We start from the raw sequence: 22619 nt of genomic DNA, 5'->3' as shown, positions 1-22619 counted from the left end.
TTAATTTAACACTTTTCAAAAATTGATTTAGTGTAATAGAAACGGAAAAAAACATCAAAATAGGTCAAAAAATTTTCCTGTTTGTCATGTATGAAACTCTGAAAACACTGTAACTTGCGAAAAAATGCATTAATTGAGTTAAATTTTTTTTTTAAAAATTCTTTTAAAGAATTGTAGGTCACCAAATGCGAACGGCTCGGTAATTCAGTGTCGTTTATGTACAATTAATAAAATAAAACAAAAACCAGAAGACTGTATATCTATATATATCATTTATCGCACTCGAGGCGCTTGCGCATTATCGTGCTATTTTAGCTGTTTTATATATTTTTTTCACATTCTTTATTTTATTAATATTTCATAATTAAATGAGCATTATGAGTCGTGCACTTTTGGATTTTCCAAACTTTTTTTTTTTTTTTAATTAAAATAAAATTTAATTAAAAGGGTCTTTTACCTTATATTGAAGACACTGAAGAAAACTAACAGAAATTTTATAGCAATTAAATTATTATTAAAAAAATTTAATTAAAAAATTCTACATGTTAAAATTAAAAAAAATTACTAATAAGAATTTTTTAACTAATTTTTTTATAAAAAAAAATAATTGTCAGCTAACTTTAGTATCAACACTAAAAATGGCATTAAAAATAAATTTCTTCTCAGTCGAATAAATTTCTCAAAAATTTCTATTTTACAATTGCCAAAAAAAAAATTTTAAGTCACATTAAAAAAACTCACTACCAAAAAATTCAGTCATTTTTAAATTTCATAAATGGGCAGGGGATGCCCCTCTGAATTAAAGATCCACCTGTCAAGGTCAATCAGCTGTCTGGTGTCATCAAACAGCAAGTACAAGTACTTTAGAGTCTCAGCATACCAGAAGCTCTCGGTCATGTCTCTTGGCCTAGTGTTCTGGGGATTGCGAACATTGCCAATGCTCGTGTAGCCGTTCTCAACTTTAGTGAAATTTTCAAACGCTTGGAATATCTGCCAGCCCCAATCCTGGTAAGTTTTGTTGCCGGTAAAGTACCACATGTAATAAAGGCTCTCAATAAATTCAGGTCTTAGCAAATTGTGCGCATCTGTGCTCTTGACATACATGTCTAGTTGATTATCATCTTCATTGAGGCCTTGTACATTAAAGTACGTGATCTCTGGAGCCAGGAAAGTCGGCTGGATTGCGTAAGTTTGGTAGCAAGTGGCCGTAAGTTCCTTAGCGAGAGCCATGTGCTCTTCAGTGAGACCGTGGTGAGTCCCCAGAGCCAAAGTCCCTGGCAGGTAGCAAGTTAAGTGGTCCATTTTGGGCTTCATGTCTTTAGAAACGCCCACTAGCTCAGCGATGAACAGGTATTTGTTCTTGGCAGTGCGTTTGCACAAGTGTTTTTGCGTTCCTGAGATACCCAGGAGGTAGTCTTCTTTTAAATAATCAATCGTTTTTCCTGTTTGAAGCCACTGCTTGAGTAAATATTCGTAGTAACTGTCTCCGCGAGCTCCCAAAGTTATTGTCGCGTGTTTCCTAAAAAGCCCGGTGTTGGCGTTTATGAAGATCGGCACCAGGCCGTCGTATTTCTCCAGGTTGTGGATGTGCTCGGAGACCTTAGCAGCAGCAGCTTCAAAACGCGGCTGACCGGTGCTGCGACTCAAGTCGCGGAACTCTAATTGGATTGAGGTCACCTCGCTTGTGCTGCTGTCTGGGCCCCATTTTGGGCTGTGAGCGCTTTTTGTACCCAAGTTCACGTCAGAGTAAGGAACTCCAGAGCTTGTGGAGAACGCTGGCATCATACGGTCGCCGAGGTCTGTTGCTTTGTGGAGGAATAACTTGTCGCCGGATAAATGGTAAATTGCTAGGAGACCACCGAGAACCCGGATTGTTACTTCGAAAAGGTTTACGTCGCGGTTTAGGTCAAATTTTAAACTTTCTGAGACCCACGCTCGAGCTTTTGCAAAATCTGAAATGAAATAAATTAATTTGATAAGGTAAATTTATAATTTTTAGAGTAATTTGGACCAGGTGAAGTCGTAGATTTAAAAAAAATTTTTGTTTTTTTCATATTAATAAATCATTCATAAAAACAAATTTTTGTTAAATTTCACTGTCATTTCTTAATTATTGATATTTTTAAAGATGTAAGCTCATTTTGATGTTATACTCATCAAGAGCTTTCATTTGAGTACCCACATGAATTTTTTATATTTTTCATATATACGTATATATAATGTATAAAATATATGAAAAATTGATGTGGGTACTCAAATGAAAGGTCTCGATGAGTGTAATGTCGGGATGAGCTTATATCTTAAAAAATGTCAATAATTTATAAGATACAAGGTCATTTCTTAATTATTGATATTTTTAAAGATGTAAGCTCATCCCGATGTTACACTTATAATGAGCTTTCATTTGAGTACCCACATGCATTTTGATATATTTTTCATATATACATATATATATATATATATATATATATATATATATATATATATATATATATATATATATATATATATATATATGAAAAATTGATGTGGGTACTCAAATGAAAAGTCTCGATGAGTGTTATGTCGGGGTAAGCTTATATCTTTAAAAATGTCGATAATTCACAATATACAAGGTCATTTCTTAATTATGTATCTAGAGATAGTGAATTTTCGAATGCAGCCTAAATACTTATCATAATAAATTGACTATCGGTGAGAATGATATGAAATCTTGAAAAGGCACAAATTCAAATCAAGATCTTTGCAATGACACTAAATTTCACTTAAAAAACCGATTTTGTCATATGACTATCCTGGACACAACATTTTTCTTATTTTCTTAATAGTATATATTATAAAAAATAAATTTGAGCCTTTAATTTTAATAAAAAATTGCAGTTTCAAATTAAACATCCTAAACAAAATTTGATCTCTGTAATTAGTTAAAAAAACATTTTTGATTAATCCTGAATCCTCTGATTATAATATAAAATTTTTTATACCATAATTGAATCATCAATTATTAATAATTTACCTTCATTTAAACCCATCATGTACATAGTGTCGAGAGAATCTACAATAGTGAGCCCTAGACCAAACCATTCGTGGTAACCCCGGGAGATTGGCTTGATATTATCATGCCCCCACGCATATTTAACATAGCCGTCCCAAGAGTGCTTGAAAGCTTTAACGACAGCTTTCTGCCGGTCATTTTGAGGACCACTGAATTTTACCACGTTCGGCTTTGGCTGCGGGGGCTCTCCGATCTGATCATCATCCATCTGATTGATTTCTGGCTGGAATTCGGGCTCCTCTATCACTTGAGCGTCTACTGCTTTTTCTTTTTCAACGTGATCGAGGTGATCTACATTGTCATCATGATCTCCCGTCTCGGCATTTCCGACCTGTTCTGCGTGGACACCGGTGTCTACTAAGACTAACTCTTCCAGCTATTATTAATTAACAAATGACATGTAATTAAATTTATCAATGTTCATCACAAATAAATAGACAGAAGTGTGATAAAAAAATAGCATCTCTTAGAATATTTTTTATCTAAAATTAATTTTCATACTTCTGAAAAGTTTTCTGATAAACAAATGGTGATTGATAGAAAAAAAATTTATCAAGTTTCACTGAAAAAAATTTTTTTAAATATTATATTACACCCCTAGGGAAGTAAAGTAAGAAATGTCTCAGATCACATGTTTGTTGACCTCGGCTTCGCCTCGGCCAACAATCACCTGTGATCTGGTTTTCTTATTTACTTTCCGAGGAGTGTATATTATTTTTTTCCCCGACGAAGGCAGAAAGCGACAACTTCGTTTCGCGCAGCGGGGCTAAAGTTGACGCTTTACGCCCGGAAGGGAAAAAAAGATATTTATAAATATTTTTGTATGAAAAATTAAATAAAAAAAAATTATTTAACATGTTAAAAATTACATAACATTTTTTTATTTTATATTTTTCATATTTGTAAAAAAAATTAAAAATTTTGTCATATTTTTTCCTTGGAATTTTTTTTCTCTATATAATTTTTAACTCACAATTTTATATGAATCATAAAAAAATGGCATTAAATTTAGCAGTCACTTGATAATTTTTTAATTTTACTTATCAAAAAAATTATTTTTAAAAAATTGCATTTTTTATTTTTAAAAATTTTTACATGCCAATTTTTTTTGCCATAATTTACTTGCTATAAAATTTTAAAAATTATTAAATATATTCTAAATTAATTTTCATAAAAAAATGACAATAAAGTTAGTAGTTACTTAATAATTTTTTAATTTTATTTATCAAAAAAATTTGTTCCAAAAAATTATTTTTAAAAAATTGCACTTTTTATTTTTAAAAATTTTTACATGCCAATTTTTTTGCCATAATTTACTTGCTATAAAATTTTAAAAATTATTAAATATATTCTAAATTAATTTTCATAAAAAAATGACAATAAAGTTAGCAGTTACTTAATAATTTTTTAATTTTATTTATCAAAAAAATTTGTTCCAAAAAATTATTTTTAAAAAATTGCATTTTTTATTTTTAAAAATTTTTACATGCCCGTTTTTTTCTTGCCATAATTTATTTGCTATAAAATTTTAAAAACTATTAAATAAATGCTAAATTACTTTTGATAAAAAAAAAGTCGCATACATATTTTTAGCAACTTTTTTTTCAGTGAAACAGTCCGTCAAAAATAACTCTCAGATGTCTGCTATTTTAGTGTCACATAAAATTACATAAATTCAAGGTTTACCTTTGCTATGTTAGAAGTTCCTTTAACTAAATTTAATTTTTCATAATCAATATTTGAATTTGTACTACCCGATAAAAAATAAAACGTTAGAATTAATACCGTTCCAAATAAAATATAAAATATGTTCCGTTGAAACCGTGATAGCTGGTTCCATTGCTGTCAAAAAATAAAAACCAATTACATATTGTCTATCAATAAAATTTTGATTTCTAGTAAATAAAAAATAAATATCAACAGCTTACCCTCCAGAGGCTTTTGGATGTTATGCGAGAATTAATATCAAAATCATTGATATTCAAGCTAATATAATCCGGACCAATATTACTGGATGAATGCATTTTTGTTTTCTTTAATTAATCACGAGGTTTATTCAGAGACTCGTGGTCTTCTACCAGAACAGTGTTGTCAAAATTTAAATTTAACCACACATTTATATACAGACCATGGATTTTTCCACATGGATCATTCTTATTTACTGACCTTTTTCATTTTAAATGTATGGCTTTTGAAAAGCTGATATGTTGAAGGTACATCATCAAATTCAAACAGCCAAATTATTATGGGTGATACACAAGAACGTGTAAATAGTGTATTGTAGATACTTTAAACATTTTTATTCAAGTTTAATAGATAACAGACGACCGATGAACTTGGAGTATTTTTGTCATACTTCGTTTTAAACACTGTTATCAATTATATATCAATCAGAGTATGTACGAAAACTTATAGAGGATCAAGTTGATGTTTTTAAGTTTGTTGTCTTTTTTTTATACTCATGTTCAAGCGGTCGCCTATGGAGCACTATTCGTTATAAATATAAATTGGAGTCTCCATAACCAACAGAACAGTCATTGTGACGTAAACAGTTGATCAGAAGCTTAAAAAAACTGGCAGTAGGGGGCGCAAAAAACCGCGAAAATGGAAAATGAAGTCAGCTGTTAGCTGTCATTTTTATTTAATTTTTATCACAAATCAATTGCGATAAAAAAAATACTACAAAAAATTTCCATTAATTATTTTTTTTTAATTTTTCACATGTGGAATTTTCTTCATAATTATTTAATTGCATAAAATTATAAAAAAATTTCTGTTAGTTAATTTCAGTGTACTGCTAAAGTGTATAATATAAATTTAGCAGATATTAAATAATTTTAAGAATTTTTTTAACAAATAAATTTCGTTAAAAAAAATTAGAAAGTACTTGTTACGTTTTGGCAAATATTAAATTTATTAAAAATTTTATTAATTAATATTTAAAATAAAATTTGATTTAAAATAATAAATTAATCGTTATTTGAGGTATCTCGTAGCGGAAATACCTCGAGATAACAGATTTCTGGAACGTCAACGCAGCCCAGTAGACTAAACAGTCTACGTTGTGGGATTTGGACTGCGTTGATGTTCATATAGGGTAACCTGAGATGCAACGTCGCTAAAAATCATTATAAAAACCCAATGTAATTAATATTTTTCATGCATTCTGTCTTCAGACTTCATCTGGGGCAGTCAGTCCTTGGACTTAGCAGAGGAGCAATCTCTGCTGGTCCGAGGCTGAACCTGCCTAATCCTTTTTAAATAAATCTTATTAATTGTCAATCGATTAATATGGATTATTATTAAAACCTTATCCCCCAGGGTGTAAGCGCTTTTTACACGCTTTATATTAGCTTCACTTGTATGTCAGTTTGTCAGTATGTCAGTAACTCTTCGTGGATAATCTGCGCGCCTGCGGCCTTCCTTGGTTCTGGTAGCCGTTTCTCAGGCTCGCTCTCCGAAATCGAACTCTGATTCCCCGTATTTATAATATTTATAAATAATTATTTTTTATTAGCTTCACTTGTATGTCAGTATGTCAGTATGTCAGTATGTAACTCTCCGTGGGTAATTTGCGCGCCTGAATATTTTTGATAATCAACAAATAATAGTTTAAAAAAAAGACCATTCGGCAGCCGAAATGGAAGTAGATTTCATCATGAATAGAAAAAAATATAACGAAGATTGTATACAGAACTAGGGCTTTTAACTTATATGCAATCGACAAAAATATATATCGACGGACAAATACTAAAACCAGTGCAATAGCAAATTTCATAATTGGCATAGGGGAATGGGGCATAATTTTGAGACTACACATATGACATGGTACTCACATTAAAGCTTATTTAAAGAGCTTTCGGATGCAATTTACAGAATTGCAATAAGTTATCCCATTCAAAAGTTATTCGAGTTCGAAAGTGAAGAAATATGAATTTTTATGATTTTCAAAATTTTGAAATCCTGGTATTTCTAAATTACTTGACCGATTAAGCTCATCTTCGAACTTGACTTTGGTATTTATCTGTAGAATAAGTATGTTGAGTTTGGTAGAGATCCGTTGTAAATTGGCGACGCTATCGTCCTGACAAGCCGCGTTATATCCCATATATATATAAATATATATATATATATATATATATATATATATATATATATATATATATATATATATATATATATATATAAATACATACATATATAAACTTTTGAACCATATGCATTTTCTGAATTCGCTTGACGAGCTGAGTCGAAATATAGCAAAATTTTTCAAAAGTTCCGTCATGAGGACCAATGCAATAGTTAGATTTCTATGAAATCTACTAAAAACTAAAAAATCACGCTTTTATAAATAAACCAAACTAAAAAGTAAAAAATAAATAATAGTTTAAAAAAACTAAAAACACGCTTTTTATAGAAAACCAAACTAAAAAATAGAAAATAAATTTAAATTAAGAATAGTGTTAAAAATTTCAATAAATATAAATTAATAATAGTGTAAATGAAAAAAATGTATTTTATTTTAAAAAAAGCGTGGGGTGCTTTTTAAGATATTATCAAAATGATAATCACTCTACTCATATCTGTCAATAAAATATTTATAACTATTGACACCATGCACCTCACGCTTTTTTTAAAATAAAATACATTTTTTTTATTTACACTATTATTAATTTATATTTATTGAAATTTTTAACACTATTCTTAATTTAAATTTATTTTCTATTTTTTAGTTTGGTTTTCTATAAAAAGCGTGTTTTTAGTTTTTTTAAACTATTATTTTATTAGCTGTTTTCCACCCTGGTGAAATCGCCAAAGCGCTAGCCATCGTTCAGGCACTCTAAAATCACCTACCTGAGGCAGGTTAATTGAAAGTAACATAAAATTTTATAAACTTAAATTTTAAAAGTGACTTCGCGGAGTAAACCAGTGACACGACCCACCTGGAGTCTATTGACATCCTAACGAGGTCAAAATCTGGACTTAAATAATTTTTAAATTAATTTACCAAAAATTTGTGAACGTAACATACTTAATTACGTTTTGTCTATTTTTTAGAAGTATGTTTGTTAAAACTGTTAACATTTAAATATGTTTTTTTTATCTATTTAATACACATGGTCTTTTGAACTTAATATCTAAATAATGTGTTTAAAGTAATCGCAGAGGACCTAAGTTGTTATAGCGACTTAAAATAAACTTAATAAAAAAAAAAATAAAAAATTGACCTGTGGAAATTTTAAAAAATTATAAATGCAATTTTTTTTTTTAAATCATTTTTCAAAAACAAATTTTTTTGTAAAAAAAAAATTAAAAAATGGTCATGACTGCTAAATTTAATGTCATTATGTCAATACACTTTGTTGCAGTTAATAATATCAGATTAAAATTAATTGACAAGTTAAAAAAAAAAATATAAAAATACTCAAACTTAAATTTTGAGTTTGAACATTGTAGTTATTTGAAGTTAGTTTTATTTAGGAGCTGAAAATTAAAACATACTGATCTTGAAGCAGGACGAGGATGTGGTTGAAAAATTGTTGGAAAAAAGTGCTGATAAAAAAAAATCCAATTTACGGAATTCAATATTATTACACGGAAAAAAGTAAACTGTAATAAATAACAGTCGATTTATAATAAGTAATGATCAACTGCTAAAAATTACCATTTCAAACAGTAAAATCGTAATTTTACTATTCACATTGTAATATTTACAATTTAAACGTTACAATTTACTCTTTACATGGAAGAAAATACTATTTCAAACAGTAATATTCGCTAGGTAAATGTCTAAAATGTTAAAGTATAATAATTAAGAATTCAGACTTTAATATTTATCATTTCGTACCTAAAAAATGATGTTATGATATGTAAAAAGTATAAAATAAAGTTAGTAAATTTTTAATACAAGCAACGTCAATATTTACAAAGTAAAATGGTAAATTTTAAACGCAACGCTAAAAGTCAAACTGTAATTATTGACTTGCTTAGACTGGTAAAATGTATATTTTGAAAGTATACTTTTTACTGTTTGAAATGTTAAATTCTCCCAGAGTGAGACCCCTTTCTCTTTCATCTAAGTTCCCCTTCTCTTCATAATATGGACTATTTATTGAAATGACATTTTTTACTGTTTGAAACTGTAATTTTTAAAGATGAAAGAGTCGTTATTTACTATAGTGAAAACTACTAATCACTTATTTTGGATATTAAATTATAAACTGTGGCTTTTATACTTTCTACATTAAGTTCTGTAATATTTACATTTTTGCCACCCCGATGTCCGCTTTACTGTTTGAAATTATAAAAACTAACCGGAATCCGAGTGAATATTACAGTTTACTTTTTTCCGTGTATAATAGGAAAAGATGAGATATGATTATTGTTTACTATTCTTCACGTCAATCTTATTTCAATTTTTATAAATAAATCTAAAAATACTTTCAACAAAGAACTTATAATAATTACTAAATATATATACTAACTTTCCTTGGTTATTATAAAACATTTCTGTTGATAAATTATTTTATTTTCTATATTTTCCTTTAAAGATTTGTCATTTATGCAGAAAAAGTTTCTCGAAAAATTTCTTCACGATTGTTAAAGGATTAATCAACGCTTCCATTATATTGAGTTGATTTTGATCAATAACGTTGCAATTATTTTTCATAAAAATTCCTCTTTAGTAGAATTAATTTCTTCTTTGTTAAAAAATAATTTAACCTGTAAAAAGCTTTGATTAAAACAAAAATATTTTTCTATAGCAGTTGAAGATTTAACAGTATATGTAACAATTATCAATTTATTTATTATTATCAATTAAAAAACAACAGTATTAATTAATAATTAATTACAAAAATATCATTTAAAACTATTCAGTAAATGACTGAAGAAGAAATATATTCATATCACCAACTGAAAGAAGAAATAGATTTAATGATGACTGAAAGAATTTATTATAAATAATTTCGTTGTTTTTTTATAAAAAAAACTCACAAAAAATTGTATTAATTATTTAATAATATTGTAATCAGAAAACATTTGACAACTTTTATAAAAAATCAGTTTATTGTAATAAAATATTTTTAGAAATTTGCACTTATAATTTTTTTATGTGAACTTTTATTACTTAAATTTTTTCACAATAATTCAATTATTAAAAGTATAAAAAATTTTTAGATCTTTAAACTTTAAACTTTATTCAATATTTTAAAAACGAAAATTATAAAAAAAAATTAAACATTCAACACTTGTGCAAAATAATTATTGAAGACTCAAATTGTTGAATGTTTAAACTTTCTTCAATATTTTAAAAATAGAAATTATAAAAAAAAAAATTCAATATTTAACACTTCCGCAAAATAATTATTAAAGAATTAAATTGTTGAATTTTTAAACTTTCTTCAATATTTTTAAAATGAAAATCATAAAAAAAAAATTAAATATTAAACACTTGTGCAAAATAATTATCAAAGAATTAAATCGTTGAATTTTTAAACTTTCTTCAATATTTTTAAAATGAAATGTATAAAAAAAAATTAAATATTTAACATTTGTGCAAAATAATTATCAAAGAATTAAATTGTTAAATTGACTAAAATGTTTAAAAATTTTAATTTAATAATAATTAAAAAAAAAAATTAATTAACATATTACACCGTATAAATGAAGCACAAAATAAATTTTCACAATATTCTGCGGCGTAATGTTTAGCGTGAGTCCTAAAAAATTATTATTCACTTGTATTTGTAATTAAATAAATAAATTTTTATTTATTTAACTACATTTATTTTTATTTATTTAACTACATTCACTGGGATCTGAATTACTTCATATGATGATGTATTTGTAATGTAATATTAATCAACTGTTACTAGCGACCGCGAAGAGTCAAAATAATTCCAAGTCTTACTTGAAGCTTTAACTTCTTGCCCATGATCACTACTAGATCAACTTCAGAGGAAGGTTGCCGTTAGAATGGCGGATCTCCGCCCTGCAAGCCCAAACGTGAACACCACCCTCTTTGTCTCCAGCAATTATATAAATATAAGTTTTAAAAAAACACAAAACTTTATATTCTTCCCTCTGTAAAAAGTTTATTTCATTCCCGTTGTAAAATATAACTTCAAGGAACTGCAATTATCTATAGCCGTTTTTTGTCATCTCTGCAAACTTTTATTTAAAATAAAATCCACATGTACGCCGACAATTATATTTTTTGCAGCGGTTTATAGTCTTGTGTTTTATTTTTCTTCCCTCGATACTGAGGGTTTGTTTTTAATAAAACTTTAAAGCAATTATCTTCTAGCCGCTTTTTTTGCCTCACCTTCCAGGAAGATAAAATAAAACAAAAGTTCCTTGCTATTATTCTTACTTCTCGACGTCTATAGTGCCAGGTGTATTTTTTTTTGCCTGCAAAGATTAAAATAGAAGATCAACGTTTGATCAAAATACAAACTAAACTTTACACATCGCAACTATAGCCACCCCAGGTGGTCTGGAGTTTTTTGTCCCTCACAAAGATTTCAAATAAAACTCCATTGTTTGCTTTAAATAAATTTTATATAAACTTTAGCAATTGTTTTATTTCTTCTTTTTTTTCTACCTCTCTTTCTACTTTCCAGGAAGATTTTAAATTAAATAAAAATACTCTACCACTGGAAGAAACTTTTCGCTATTGTTTTATTCTTCTTCAAAGCCTGCAAATTAAAAATAGCGGATCAATGTTTAAAACATAAATTTTTATTTCAAGTTTTTAAATAAAACAAAGAAAAATAGCGTATAAAAGTTTGCTTACAACTCACTAAATATTCGAAATAAAACTCACCTTAGGAAATTGATATCAATAGCTGATATAAAATTTATTGTTTGATTTTTTAATATTTATTTTGAATAAAATCCAGAGAAGAATATGTTGGCCATTTCTTCCTTTATTTCAGAGCTTATTGTGCTTTTCTTCCAATTTTTTTAGGGCTCCATCTAGTCACTGATTCCAAGAATTACAATAATGTACCCAGCGCTTGAAAATTTCAACAAGAGGGAGTTTGTTGAAGCGATCATTTAGAAGAAATATATTTGAATGTTTGTGTATTATAAATTGTATATTTCTTCTTAAGATTTAATAAAATAAAATTTACTAGCAACCTTGCAGTCACTATGTCACTGCCGTGACTTGTGAACTATAAATAAATAAAATTTTGCTTTATTAAATAATTACTTTTGTTAAATTGCACTGTACTTTTTTAACTATTGATGTTTTTAAAGATATAAGCTCATCCCGATGTTACACTCATCAAGAGCTATTCATTTGAGTACCCACATACATTTTGATATATTTTTCATGTATACATACATATAATATATATATTAGGGTGTGCCAAAATGTAACTTCCGTGAAGAACCTTTTAAAATTGGAATTTTGAGTTCCGCTTTTAAAAGCAACTGTGTTTAGGCCTTTCCTAAGATATTTTGGGGTGAGACGATAAATTTGATTTTCATAGAATTTTTTAACAGGAGCTTAGTTTGGGCACTTCCGCTGAAAATTCAAAATTCGGCCGAAAGTGCCTAATTAAATTTCCTGGTAAAAAATTATATATATATATATATATATATATATATATATATATATATATATATATATATGAAAAATTTTGAAACTTAAATTTTTTTCTTTGAATAAAAACATAGTTCACTGAAAAAGTTTAGAGTTATTTCTCAGCATTTGAATTTGAGTAGGTGCGCGCGCATGTTGCGCATGCGCAATACAACTTTTGACGCCAAGCAATATGGCGGATAAACCAAAACATTATCTTACGGAAAAAATTAATTAATTTTTAAATAATTAAATATTTATAGCCCGTAAGAGTCTACTCATCGACTTGTTTTATCCATTAGTCTTAACTATATACCACTGCGAAGGATTTACTCATCTGTGTACTGCAGTTGATCATATATTTGCTTAAAATCACAATTTTGACCCTTTTGTTTTAAAAAAATATACTCGTAATGAACTTTTTTGTTGGATTTTTTCGGATGTCGTAGTTTTAGCATATTTTGGATCATTCTGTGAAAGAAATTTCTTCTTAGCGATTTTTACCAAGTAAAATCTTTATTTCGACTGGACTATTATAGTTATTTCCGGTAATGAGTGATGAGATGTTTCTCAAGGACAATGAATATCAGATTGTATATCAGTTCCTAAGAATATACTTACGATTAGATAATTAGATATTAGTTTGAAAATATAACAATGATAAAATTATAAAAATGTATGTAGATAAATTAAATTAAAAATTCTTATACGTTCTAAGACTGGTTTTCAAATGAAGAAAAACTCCTTCCTTACCGATGAATAGTTTTTCTTCAAAATTTGAAAATAAGCCTTAAAACGTAAACATTTTTAATTGTTAAAAAAAAAAAATAATGAAATAAAGAATAATACAATAATAGTATTTTATAAATCTTTTATAAAAACATTCGCTAAAAAATTATTGTTTAGGTAAAATATAGTTATTTTATTTAAAATCCAAATTATTGTAACGTCTAATTTTCTCACTGCGGATGCGCCTAAATGTCCGAAATTACTCGGAAAAAGCCGAACGAAAAATTATGTATCTCTAAGATCTCTAAGGATCTTTAGTTATGCATTGTGAGTCGTGTTGCGTAGCAGACAAGATGGCAGAACAATTATTTCATTGAGTTAATAAGTTATAACCACGTTTAATTTTATTATAATTTTTTCAAACTTATTTAAAGAACAGTGTGTTTCAATTTTTTATATTTGATTTATACAATAGTGCACTCATAAATCGCAAAGTTAATTTTTTCTGAAGAGTAAAAATTTTGAGTATCCATTAAACGTATACTTACGTTTGTTCACCAAACGTGTATAAATTTACGTTGAGTAGATAAATTTATGCAAATAAACCTGTATAGCAAACAAAAATGGTGTTAAGAAGGTCTGATGAAATCCGGGAGGAAAAATTAAGACAGAGACCAGTGTTAGCTTTGGTTGAAGCTTTGATCACCGCTCCGCCATATGGTCACAGAAAAGGATGGATTCCCCGGAACGTAAACGACTACGGAAATGGAGGTGCCTTTCCAGAAATACACTTGGCTCAGTATCCTTTGGAAATTGGTAAAAAAGGCAAAGATACATCTAACGTCTTGGCAATTCAGCTGGACGCCGAGGGAAGAATAAAATACGACCTTATTGCCCGACAAGGTCATTCTAAAGATAAAATCGTATATAGCAAATTAAGTGACTTATTGCCCTCGGAAATAGCCAACGAAAATGATCCGACTCTTGTACGACCTAGCGAGGAAGAACTTGAGGAAAATACCGAGAGAACTCGCAAAGCACTGGAGAAAATTACGCAATCAAAAATAGCCGCTGCTATGCCGGTCCGTTCCGCTGATAAGCAAGGTCCAGCACAGTATATTCAATACACACCATCGCAGCAAGGACAGTCGTTCAACTCTGGCGCTAAACAACGTGTTATTCGGATGGTCGAAGCTCAAGTAGACCCTATGGAACCACCCAAGCTTAGGACCAACAAAAAAATACCTCGAGGACCGCCATCTCCACCAGCACCAGTTATGCATTCTCCAACTCGTAAAGTTACTGTCAAGGAGCAAAAGGAGTGGAAGATTCCACCGTGTATCAGTAACTGGAAGAACGCAAAAGGTTACACGATTCCTTTGGACAAACGTCTAGCTGCTGATGGACGGGGTCTGCAATCAGTCTACGTAAACGAAAACTTTGCCAAGCTTGCTGAGGCTTTTTATATTGCCGATAGAAAAGCGAGTGAAGCTGTGGAACTGCGCGCCCAGCTAGAAAGGAAATTGGCTCAAAAAGAAAAAGAAAAGAAGGAAAATCATCTTCGTCAGCTGGCTCAGAAGGCTCGTGAAGAACGGGCTGGATTGAAGGCTTCTGCGGCTTTAGAAAAATCCGAAGAGTTTGAAGAAAGGGAACAACTGAGACATCAGCGGCATAAAGACCGTACACGTGATAGGAATCTTGCTCGAGCTGCTCCAGATAAAAGATCCAGGCTTCAACGGGAGCGTGAACGTGATATTAGCGAGCAAATTGCTCTTGGTATGCCAGCTAAAAACAGCGATGCTAATAGCGATAGTCAGTTTGATCAACGTCTATTTAATACTACAAAGGGAATCGACGCGGGGTACGGCCCTGATGACGAGTACAACGTTTACGACAAACCGTGGAGAGACTCAAATACATTAGCATCTAATATATACAGAGCTCCCACAAATTTTGATAAAGATAACTACGGAGAAGACTTGGAAAAAATAGTTAAGACTAATAGATTTGTACCAGACAAGGAATTCACCGGCACTGATCGCTCGGCACAGCGCACTGGGCCAGTGCAGTTTGAAAAAGACGAGGAAGAAGAGGATCCTTTTGGGCTTGACATTTTCTTGCGTCAAGCCAAACGAGCCAGCGCCACTACAGAAAATTCATCTTCTATGACTTCGTCGAAGCGCAAAGACGAGAAAGATCGGCGAGACGATCGTGAAAAACGCCGGAAATATTAAATTATTTTTATTATGTAATTTTTTTCTCTATTAATAAATAAAATTAAATTTTTGAATACTGACAAATATTTGAAAGGTTTTAAATTATTTTTATAAATCTATACTAATAAACGGAGAGCCGGATTTTTTGTCCGTTTATACTGCAAAAACTACTGAAGCGATCGGAATAATACTAATACCGTAAAATGCAGCATGATTCAGAGAAGGTTTTAGTATATATGTTGGTGATTACTTATCCGGAACCTTTATTTTTTTGACTTATAAATAATGAATTTTTATTGCAACTAAATTTATGCTATTCGATTGTCATTTGTATAAAATAAATTTTTTATTTCTATTGGTTATGTTTATATACTAGGCAGATTTTTTCACTTATGAGACCTGCAATTTCTTTAACTGAAACTTTCAATGCTCATTACAAATTTCTTTTTTTCATATCAATTATTATTAATTTTTCTAAGAAAGACACGGGAATGTTATAATGATTGCACATTGAAAGTTACAATGAATATTAGCTAGAATAATTACATGGATAAAAGGTGCATGCCAATTCGATAGAATTCCCTGGCGGATCTGAAATACCGTAGAATTACGGTATTATACGGTAAAAATACGGTCGATATACTGTATGGCCACCGTAGAATACAGTAGCATTCTACTAGCACGGTAGTAACCGTAAAACACCGTAACGTACAGTAAAGAACGGTGAAAATACTGTATAGAACGGTATAATTACGGTAGCGTACGGTGAAATCACGGTAGAAAATATACTTCTGAACTTTCCGCACTACCGTATTCCAATGGTAACCTACCGTCAAATATACGTTATTTTAGCGATAAGTTACCGTACAATTACGGTACATTACCGTTCAATTATGGTACTTTAGCGTACAAAAACAGTACTTTTTTACCTGATAATTATAGTATTTTACTAACAATTACGGCATTTTACCGTACAATAACGGTATCTTACCGTACAATAACGGTAAATTACTGTACAATCACGGTACTTTGCCGTAAAATCTCCGTAATTTACGGTGTTATATTGTATTACGGTAAATCGCTGTACGTACCGTACTCTACCGTACCCTGTAAATTTGCCGTACATTACCGTAGTCTACCGCACTTTGGATCCATCAGGGTTGGGATTCTTTGCAAGTCAAAACAATACTCTAATTAAATTTCAAGTCTAGATCTAAAAATGCAATTCTATGAAACGCCTAGCGGAGCGAGCGAGTAACAGCTAGTATAATATATATAAAATATATCGACGGTCTAATTAGCAATTTGTCTAACTACTTATTTTTTAGAGGGTGATTTTTTAACATTTTGATGTAGCAATAATCTAATTATAAATTATTTAAATGATTCAAAACTAAATATTATATTTTTATTAGGTATTAATTATATTAAATGGTTTTTTAAAGTGATGATAAATTTTGAACTGATTGTTTTTTTCGTACAAATAGAAGATTCTCTAAAATGGAGTTAGACAATTTGCTAATTAGAATATCGATATGAAAAATTGATGTGGGTACTCAAATGAAAGGTTTCGATGAGTGTATTGTCGGGGTGAGATTATATCTTAAAAAATATCAATAATTCATAAGATACAAGGTCATTTCTTAATTATTGATATTTTTAAAGATGTAAGCTCATCCCGATGTTACACTCATTAAGAGTTTTCATTTGAGTACCCATATGCATTTTGATATATTTTGCATATATACATATATATATAATGTATACAAATATATGAAAAATTGATGTGGGTACTCAAATGAAAGGTCTTGATGAGTGTAACATCGGGATGAGCTTATATCTTTAAAAATGCCAATATTTCACAAGATTCAAGGTCATTTCTTAATTATATATCTAGAGATGAAGCATTTTCAAATGCAGCTGAAATATCATAATAAATTGACTATTGGCGAGAATGATACGAAACCTTGAAAAGGCACAACTCCAGGTCAAGAGCTTTCTAATGATACCAAATTTAACCATAAAAACCAATTTTATTAATTTATAAGTTAATAAAAAAATTAATTTATAAGTACTAAATTGTTTGTTTAAAATTAACGAAAAAACTACTTAAAATTATTTTAATAAATTGCACACCTCAAAACGCCTAGTTTAATTAATTAAATATTACTATTAATAAAATTTACTGCAGCAAAGAATATTTTATTTAAATTCAAATTTATTACTCAGTTAAAAAATATAAATAATTGTATAAAACTCAGCAGTGGTGGGGAAAATTTGTGATTTTGTGTTTTAAAATATTGTAGAATGCAAATTGAACAATAAATAAATAAATACAGAAATTATGTAATTATTTTGAGGTCAATACAAGCTTGATCTTCCATGTCCAAGGCCTCTGGAGTGTCGGTCGGCTCAATTACATCGCCGTCGAAGAAACATTTTACTTTGGAGACGCTGACGTTATTTTGCTCCGCGCAGTACTCGAACAATTTTTGGAAAGGCTCGGTGGGTTTCAGGTCGAATGAAAGACCTTTTTTCGCTCCAGTTTGGATTTTTATTTTACAGACCGGCTCCGTTACCTTCTCGCTAACTACGTTATCCACCATGTTTTTGTCTATGATCCCACCTTCTGAAAATTTAATTTATAAATATTAGTATTTTTAAAATAAATAAATTTTTATATTTTTTTACCAAGAATATTGATTATTTTTAAATTAATTGACGATGGAGTATCTGAAGGCATAATGATATCATCCCCACGAGTTATCAATATTTGGCTCTCTGATACTTTGGCGAAATTAGCAAAATATTCAAAAATTTTGGAAAAATTTTCATCCTGAAATTTAAAAATTATTAAAATATTTGTAAATTTTTATCAAGAATTTTTATAAGAAAAAAAAAATATACTTTTCCAAGGTGAAATCGCTTAACATCCCGAGATGTCCATCGGATTTTTACTTCAATAGATGATTCATCATCCTGAACATCACTGAATAATATATCATCATAATAATTATTTTTTCGGACAGAACATGGGCTTACAACACTGTCATTAATCGACGGACACGAATCATCCGGATCTAATACAATAGTAGGCAAGTCCTATAAAAAAAAAAAAAAAAAAAAAAAAAAAAACCACTATATTAATTTATATAAATATAATTAAGTTTACTGGTATTAATTATATGATTACTGGTTGAATCGGCAGCTCTGTTTCAAAACTATTTCTGGCTCTTGATCTTGTAACTGGCCCAGAACGTTTTGCTGCTCGGCGCATTGATCTTAACATAAAAACAAAAATGATAAATTTTGCAAAAATATTTTTTTATAATTTGAGTTCTAATATTTAGAATTAATTTTTTCTAAACAAGAAAAATTCTATGGCACTAAATTTTAGAGACATCTGATAATTTTTCTATAAATTATATATTTTTTTATGAGTTAATTTTTTTGAAATAATTTTCTAGACTCAATTTATTTTTCAAGAAAAAAATTAAAAAATTGTCAACTGTCTGCTAATTTCAGTATCATAAAATTTTAATGATACTAAAGTTAGCCAAAGTTTTTAATTTTTTGATTTTTTTTTTAATAATTAAATTAGAACAAAATAATATTTTTAAAAAATTGCACATAGTTTTTAAAAATTTTTTTTTCTTTTTTTTGTAGTCATTTTTTCAATAAAAAAAATTAAAAAATTTTTAAATGTTGGCTAACTTAATTTTCATAAAATTTTATATGAAAATTAAATTAGCCGACATCTAAAAATTTTCAATTTTTTTTTTATTGAAAAAATTATTATAAAAAAATTTCATTTGTAAAAAACTCAAGTGCAATTTTTAAAAAATATTTTTTTGTTCTAATTTAATTAATGAAAAAAAAATTAAAAACGTCGGCTAACTTAATTTTCATAAATTTTATTAATAAATTTAGAACAAACCTAGGAGCTGGGGTGTCATCGATAATGACTATCGGATCAATCAATGGTGATGGACTGTTTGGTTTTGATGGAATGTCATCGACAACAATGGTATCTTGAACTGGAGCTGGAGAACTTGGTTTCTCAGGACTCGGCTCTTTTTCTTCTGCACTTTTCGATTTTTTTTTCTTTGGGTCTTCAATTTTTTTCGGTGAGTCTATGTCGATAGAATCATCCAGCAAACTGTCATCAGTATCGCAAAAATTTTTTTTGCTCTTAGCCTTCAAAGCTAAGTAACGAGCAGCAGAGTTTTCATATACGTCTTCTTCTGAACTGTCTGATGAAGACATTTTTTAAAATTTTTCACTGAAAAATTTTTGTAAATTTAAATTTCATGTACAAATTTAAATTATTTAAAAAATATAAATATTTATTACTTACCAGAAAGATTTATAGTACATACAAAAGTACTGTTGTTAAAATGTATAATATTTACAAAGCTTAAATATATTATTGTGCATTGAAAAAAATAGGTTATTATTATTATTATTTTTTTTTTTATTAGTTTAGTAAACAAACTTTGAACTGAGGTTAAATTTTTTAACTAAAGAAGCATGTGACATGCGCGAGTGCGCTCTAGTGAGTGTTTGTAAACATAATTCAAACGTCTGAGGTAAAAAAATGGCGGTCTTTTTTTTTCATTATTTAGTGTTAAAGAAGTCAAGTGTGTTATTCATATTATTTTATATAATACTAGCCGTTACCCTTATTATTATTAATAAAAAATATTAATTTTGTTATCTAACTACGTAAGTAGTTATATCATAAATGAATTTTATGAAATTTACACACTCAGATAATAAATTAGGGCATTATAAATTTATATGAGTTAAAAATAATGATTGACACAGCTTTCCACATCACCATGGAGGTACGTCATATCACTCCGTGTATTTGTATATCTATATTCACAAATATAGGTATACAAATACATAGAGTGATCATATAATGGTACATGACCCTTGCGGTTTTTGAAATACCGTAAATTTTCGGTATTAATGCGTTTACCATAAATTAACCGTTATAATTCTGAAACAATACGGTATTTCTGTGGTTATTTTGGCCAGTTTTTTACTATAGTTATACAGCATTTCTACCGTACTTTTGCTGCAAAGTTCAGAAATAATACGATAAAATTACCGTAAAACTCTAGAACTTTTACCGTAAAAAATCTATCTATTAACTATAATATTACTATAATTTTACAATAAGAAAATCGTATTTCTACGGTAAAAATACCAAAGATATACAGCAATTTTACCGCGTTTATACTGATATAATTAAAGATATAATGCTTTTTACCGTAAGATGGGCGGTTGTGTTTATTACTCGGTGAGTCTTATTAGGTGACTGAGTAAATAGATGCGGATAGTGTCTCTGATAGCTCAACTGGCAGAGCCTTCAGCGCGTAACTAGACGATCCGGGTTCGAATCCCGGTCTGGACTAAAAAAAATGATAATAATAGTAATAACAGAGAAATTAATTTATCAGCCTCTTAAAAATTATTCATGATAATTTATAATATTATAAAAAAAAATTTTAAGCTATTGAAAAATAGTAGTAAAGCAGCATATTTTTGGTATTTTGCCGGTAATAGAAAGTAAGGATCTTCTTTTCCGGTTTTTTGCTGCAATAGTGCCGCAGATATACAGTAAATATGCGGTACATTTACGGTTTAAATGCTGTTAATATACCGTAATTTTCTATTGTAATGCCGTAAATATTTTGAATTTATTTCGTAATTTTTTCGTAATAATTCGACAAAAAAACTGGCTAAAATAACTGAAGTATTACGGTAAAAATACAGCATTTATATCGTATAAATACCGAATTTTTACGGCATTTCCAAAACCGTGAGGGGATCATCTATTAGGGCTTTTACCTTATATAAAAATTTTTAATTTTTTTTATATTTAATGCCTTCTTATTATCCTTTAGGAATTGAATTTTATAATTTTTTAATTAACGCCCACGCAAGGATTTGTGAGGGTGGCATTTCATAAAATTCATTCTTTACAGCTCAAAAACTCCAAAAAAATCAATCTGGCCAAGTTTCAATCCTTTAGCTGCTATAGATTAAAAGGTACAATTTCTTTTAATTTTACGCCCACGCACGGACATGTGGGGGTAGAATTTAATGAAATTTATTCTTAACAGCTCAAAAACGCCAAAAAAGCATTCTGGCCATGTTTCAAAGTATTAATAGCTATAGATTGAAATTTACGAATTTTTTCTTAATTTGACGCCCACGCACGGGCACGCCAGGGTGGAATGTCACAGGAATTCGTTTTAAAAAATTTCTAAATGTAATTTGAAACATTCTGACCAAGTTTTGAACTATTAAAAGCCATAATTGAAAAATATGGATTTTTTTCGTGAACACCCCCGCAACCCCCCTTGTGGGTGGAATTTCGTGAAATCCGTTCTTAGCTGACCTCTACTTGGCAAAAGGAATATTCCTGCCAAATTTCAAGTCTCTAGGTCTTATAGTTCCAGAGATATCGTGATGAGTGACTATCTATATCTATAGAAAGTCTCCTATATATATATATAGATGAAAGTTAGCAGACATTTTTAATTTTTTGATATTTTTTTAATAATTAAATTTGAACAAAAAAATATTTTTTAAAAATTGCACTTACAGTTTTTGAAATTTTTTACAAATGAAAATTTTTTTGTAATCTTTTTCAATAAAAAAAAATTCTAAAAATTTTTAGATGTCGGCTAACTTAATTTTCATATTATTTTTTAAAAAATTCTATGAGATAAATTTTCAGGACTTGAGTTACAAAAAATAGGAGTTGAGAATAATTAATAAAATTATTAACTTCATAATAGTTAGCAGTCGCTTGACAATTTCTTAATTTTTTTCAATAAATAAATTTGCTCCGAAAATTTATTTCTAAAAAATTGGAGTTTTTTTTTTAATTTTCTAAATGTCAATTTTTTTTTCTCATTTTCTTTAACATAATTTATTTGTTAAAAAAATTCTTAAAATTATAAATTAATTTTCGTTAAAAAGTTCACAAGCTTGTCATGAAAAATGAGCT

The 22619-nt window shown here is 28.9% G+C and overlaps 3 protein-coding genes across 4 annotated transcripts; 1 reads left to right on the top strand and 2 right to left on the bottom strand.

The window, feature by feature from the left end:
* Positions 1 to 669: 669 nt before the first annotated feature.
* LOC123267022 (endoplasmic reticulum mannosyl-oligosaccharide 1,2-alpha-mannosidase) lies at positions 670 to 5599 on the bottom strand. Of its 2 annotated transcripts, XM_044731504.1 has the most exons (5): positions 5222 to 5599; positions 4984 to 5129; positions 4742 to 4897; positions 3017 to 3431; positions 670 to 1952 (listed from the first exon to the last, which is right to left on the bottom strand). In XM_044731504.1, the coding sequence occupies exons 2-5, from the start codon at positions 5077 to 5079 to the stop codon at positions 763 to 765; spliced, it is 1857 nt and encodes a 618-aa protein (XP_044587439.1). In that variant the 5' UTR covers positions 5080 to 5129; positions 5222 to 5599; the 3' UTR covers positions 670 to 762. The 2 variants fall into 2 exon arrangements, with proteins under 2 accessions (XP_044587439.1, XP_044587438.1); XM_044731503.1 differs by having other exon boundaries at positions 671 to 1952; positions 4984 to 5599.
* An 8218-nt stretch (positions 5600 to 13817) lies between these two features.
* Positions 13818 to 15611, top strand: LOC123267342 (puff-specific protein Bx42-like). The gene is made up of 2 exons (XM_044731913.1): positions 13818 to 15523; positions 15563 to 15611. Exons 1-2 carry the CDS (start codon positions 14000 to 14002, stop codon positions 15608 to 15610), a joined length of 1572 nt encoding a protein of 523 aa, XP_044587848.1. The 5' UTR covers positions 13818 to 13999; the 3' UTR covers position 15611.
* Positions 15612 to 17790: 2179 nt separating this feature from the next.
* Positions 17791 to 20055, bottom strand: LOC123267336 (uncharacterized protein CG4449). The gene is made up of 6 exons (XM_044731910.1): positions 19950 to 20055; positions 19530 to 19874; positions 18786 to 18873; positions 18500 to 18694; positions 18284 to 18428; positions 17791 to 18221 (listed from the first exon to the last, which is right to left on the bottom strand). The coding sequence occupies exons 2-6, from the start codon at positions 19856 to 19858 to the stop codon at positions 17935 to 17937; spliced, it is 1044 nt and encodes a 347-aa protein (XP_044587845.1). The 5' UTR covers positions 19859 to 19874; positions 19950 to 20055; the 3' UTR covers positions 17791 to 17934.
* Between the last annotated feature and the right edge of the window lie 2564 nt (positions 20056 to 22619).

Source organism: Cotesia glomerata, linkage group LG6 (genome assembly GCF_020080835.1).
Source record: "Cotesia glomerata isolate CgM1 linkage group LG6, MPM_Cglom_v2.3, whole genome shotgun sequence".
Lineage (NCBI taxonomy): Eukaryota > Metazoa > Arthropoda > Insecta > Hymenoptera > Braconidae > Cotesia > Cotesia glomerata.
The sequence above is the reverse complement of the archived record's forward strand: the minus strand, read 5'-3'. Positions and strand labels throughout refer to the sequence as shown.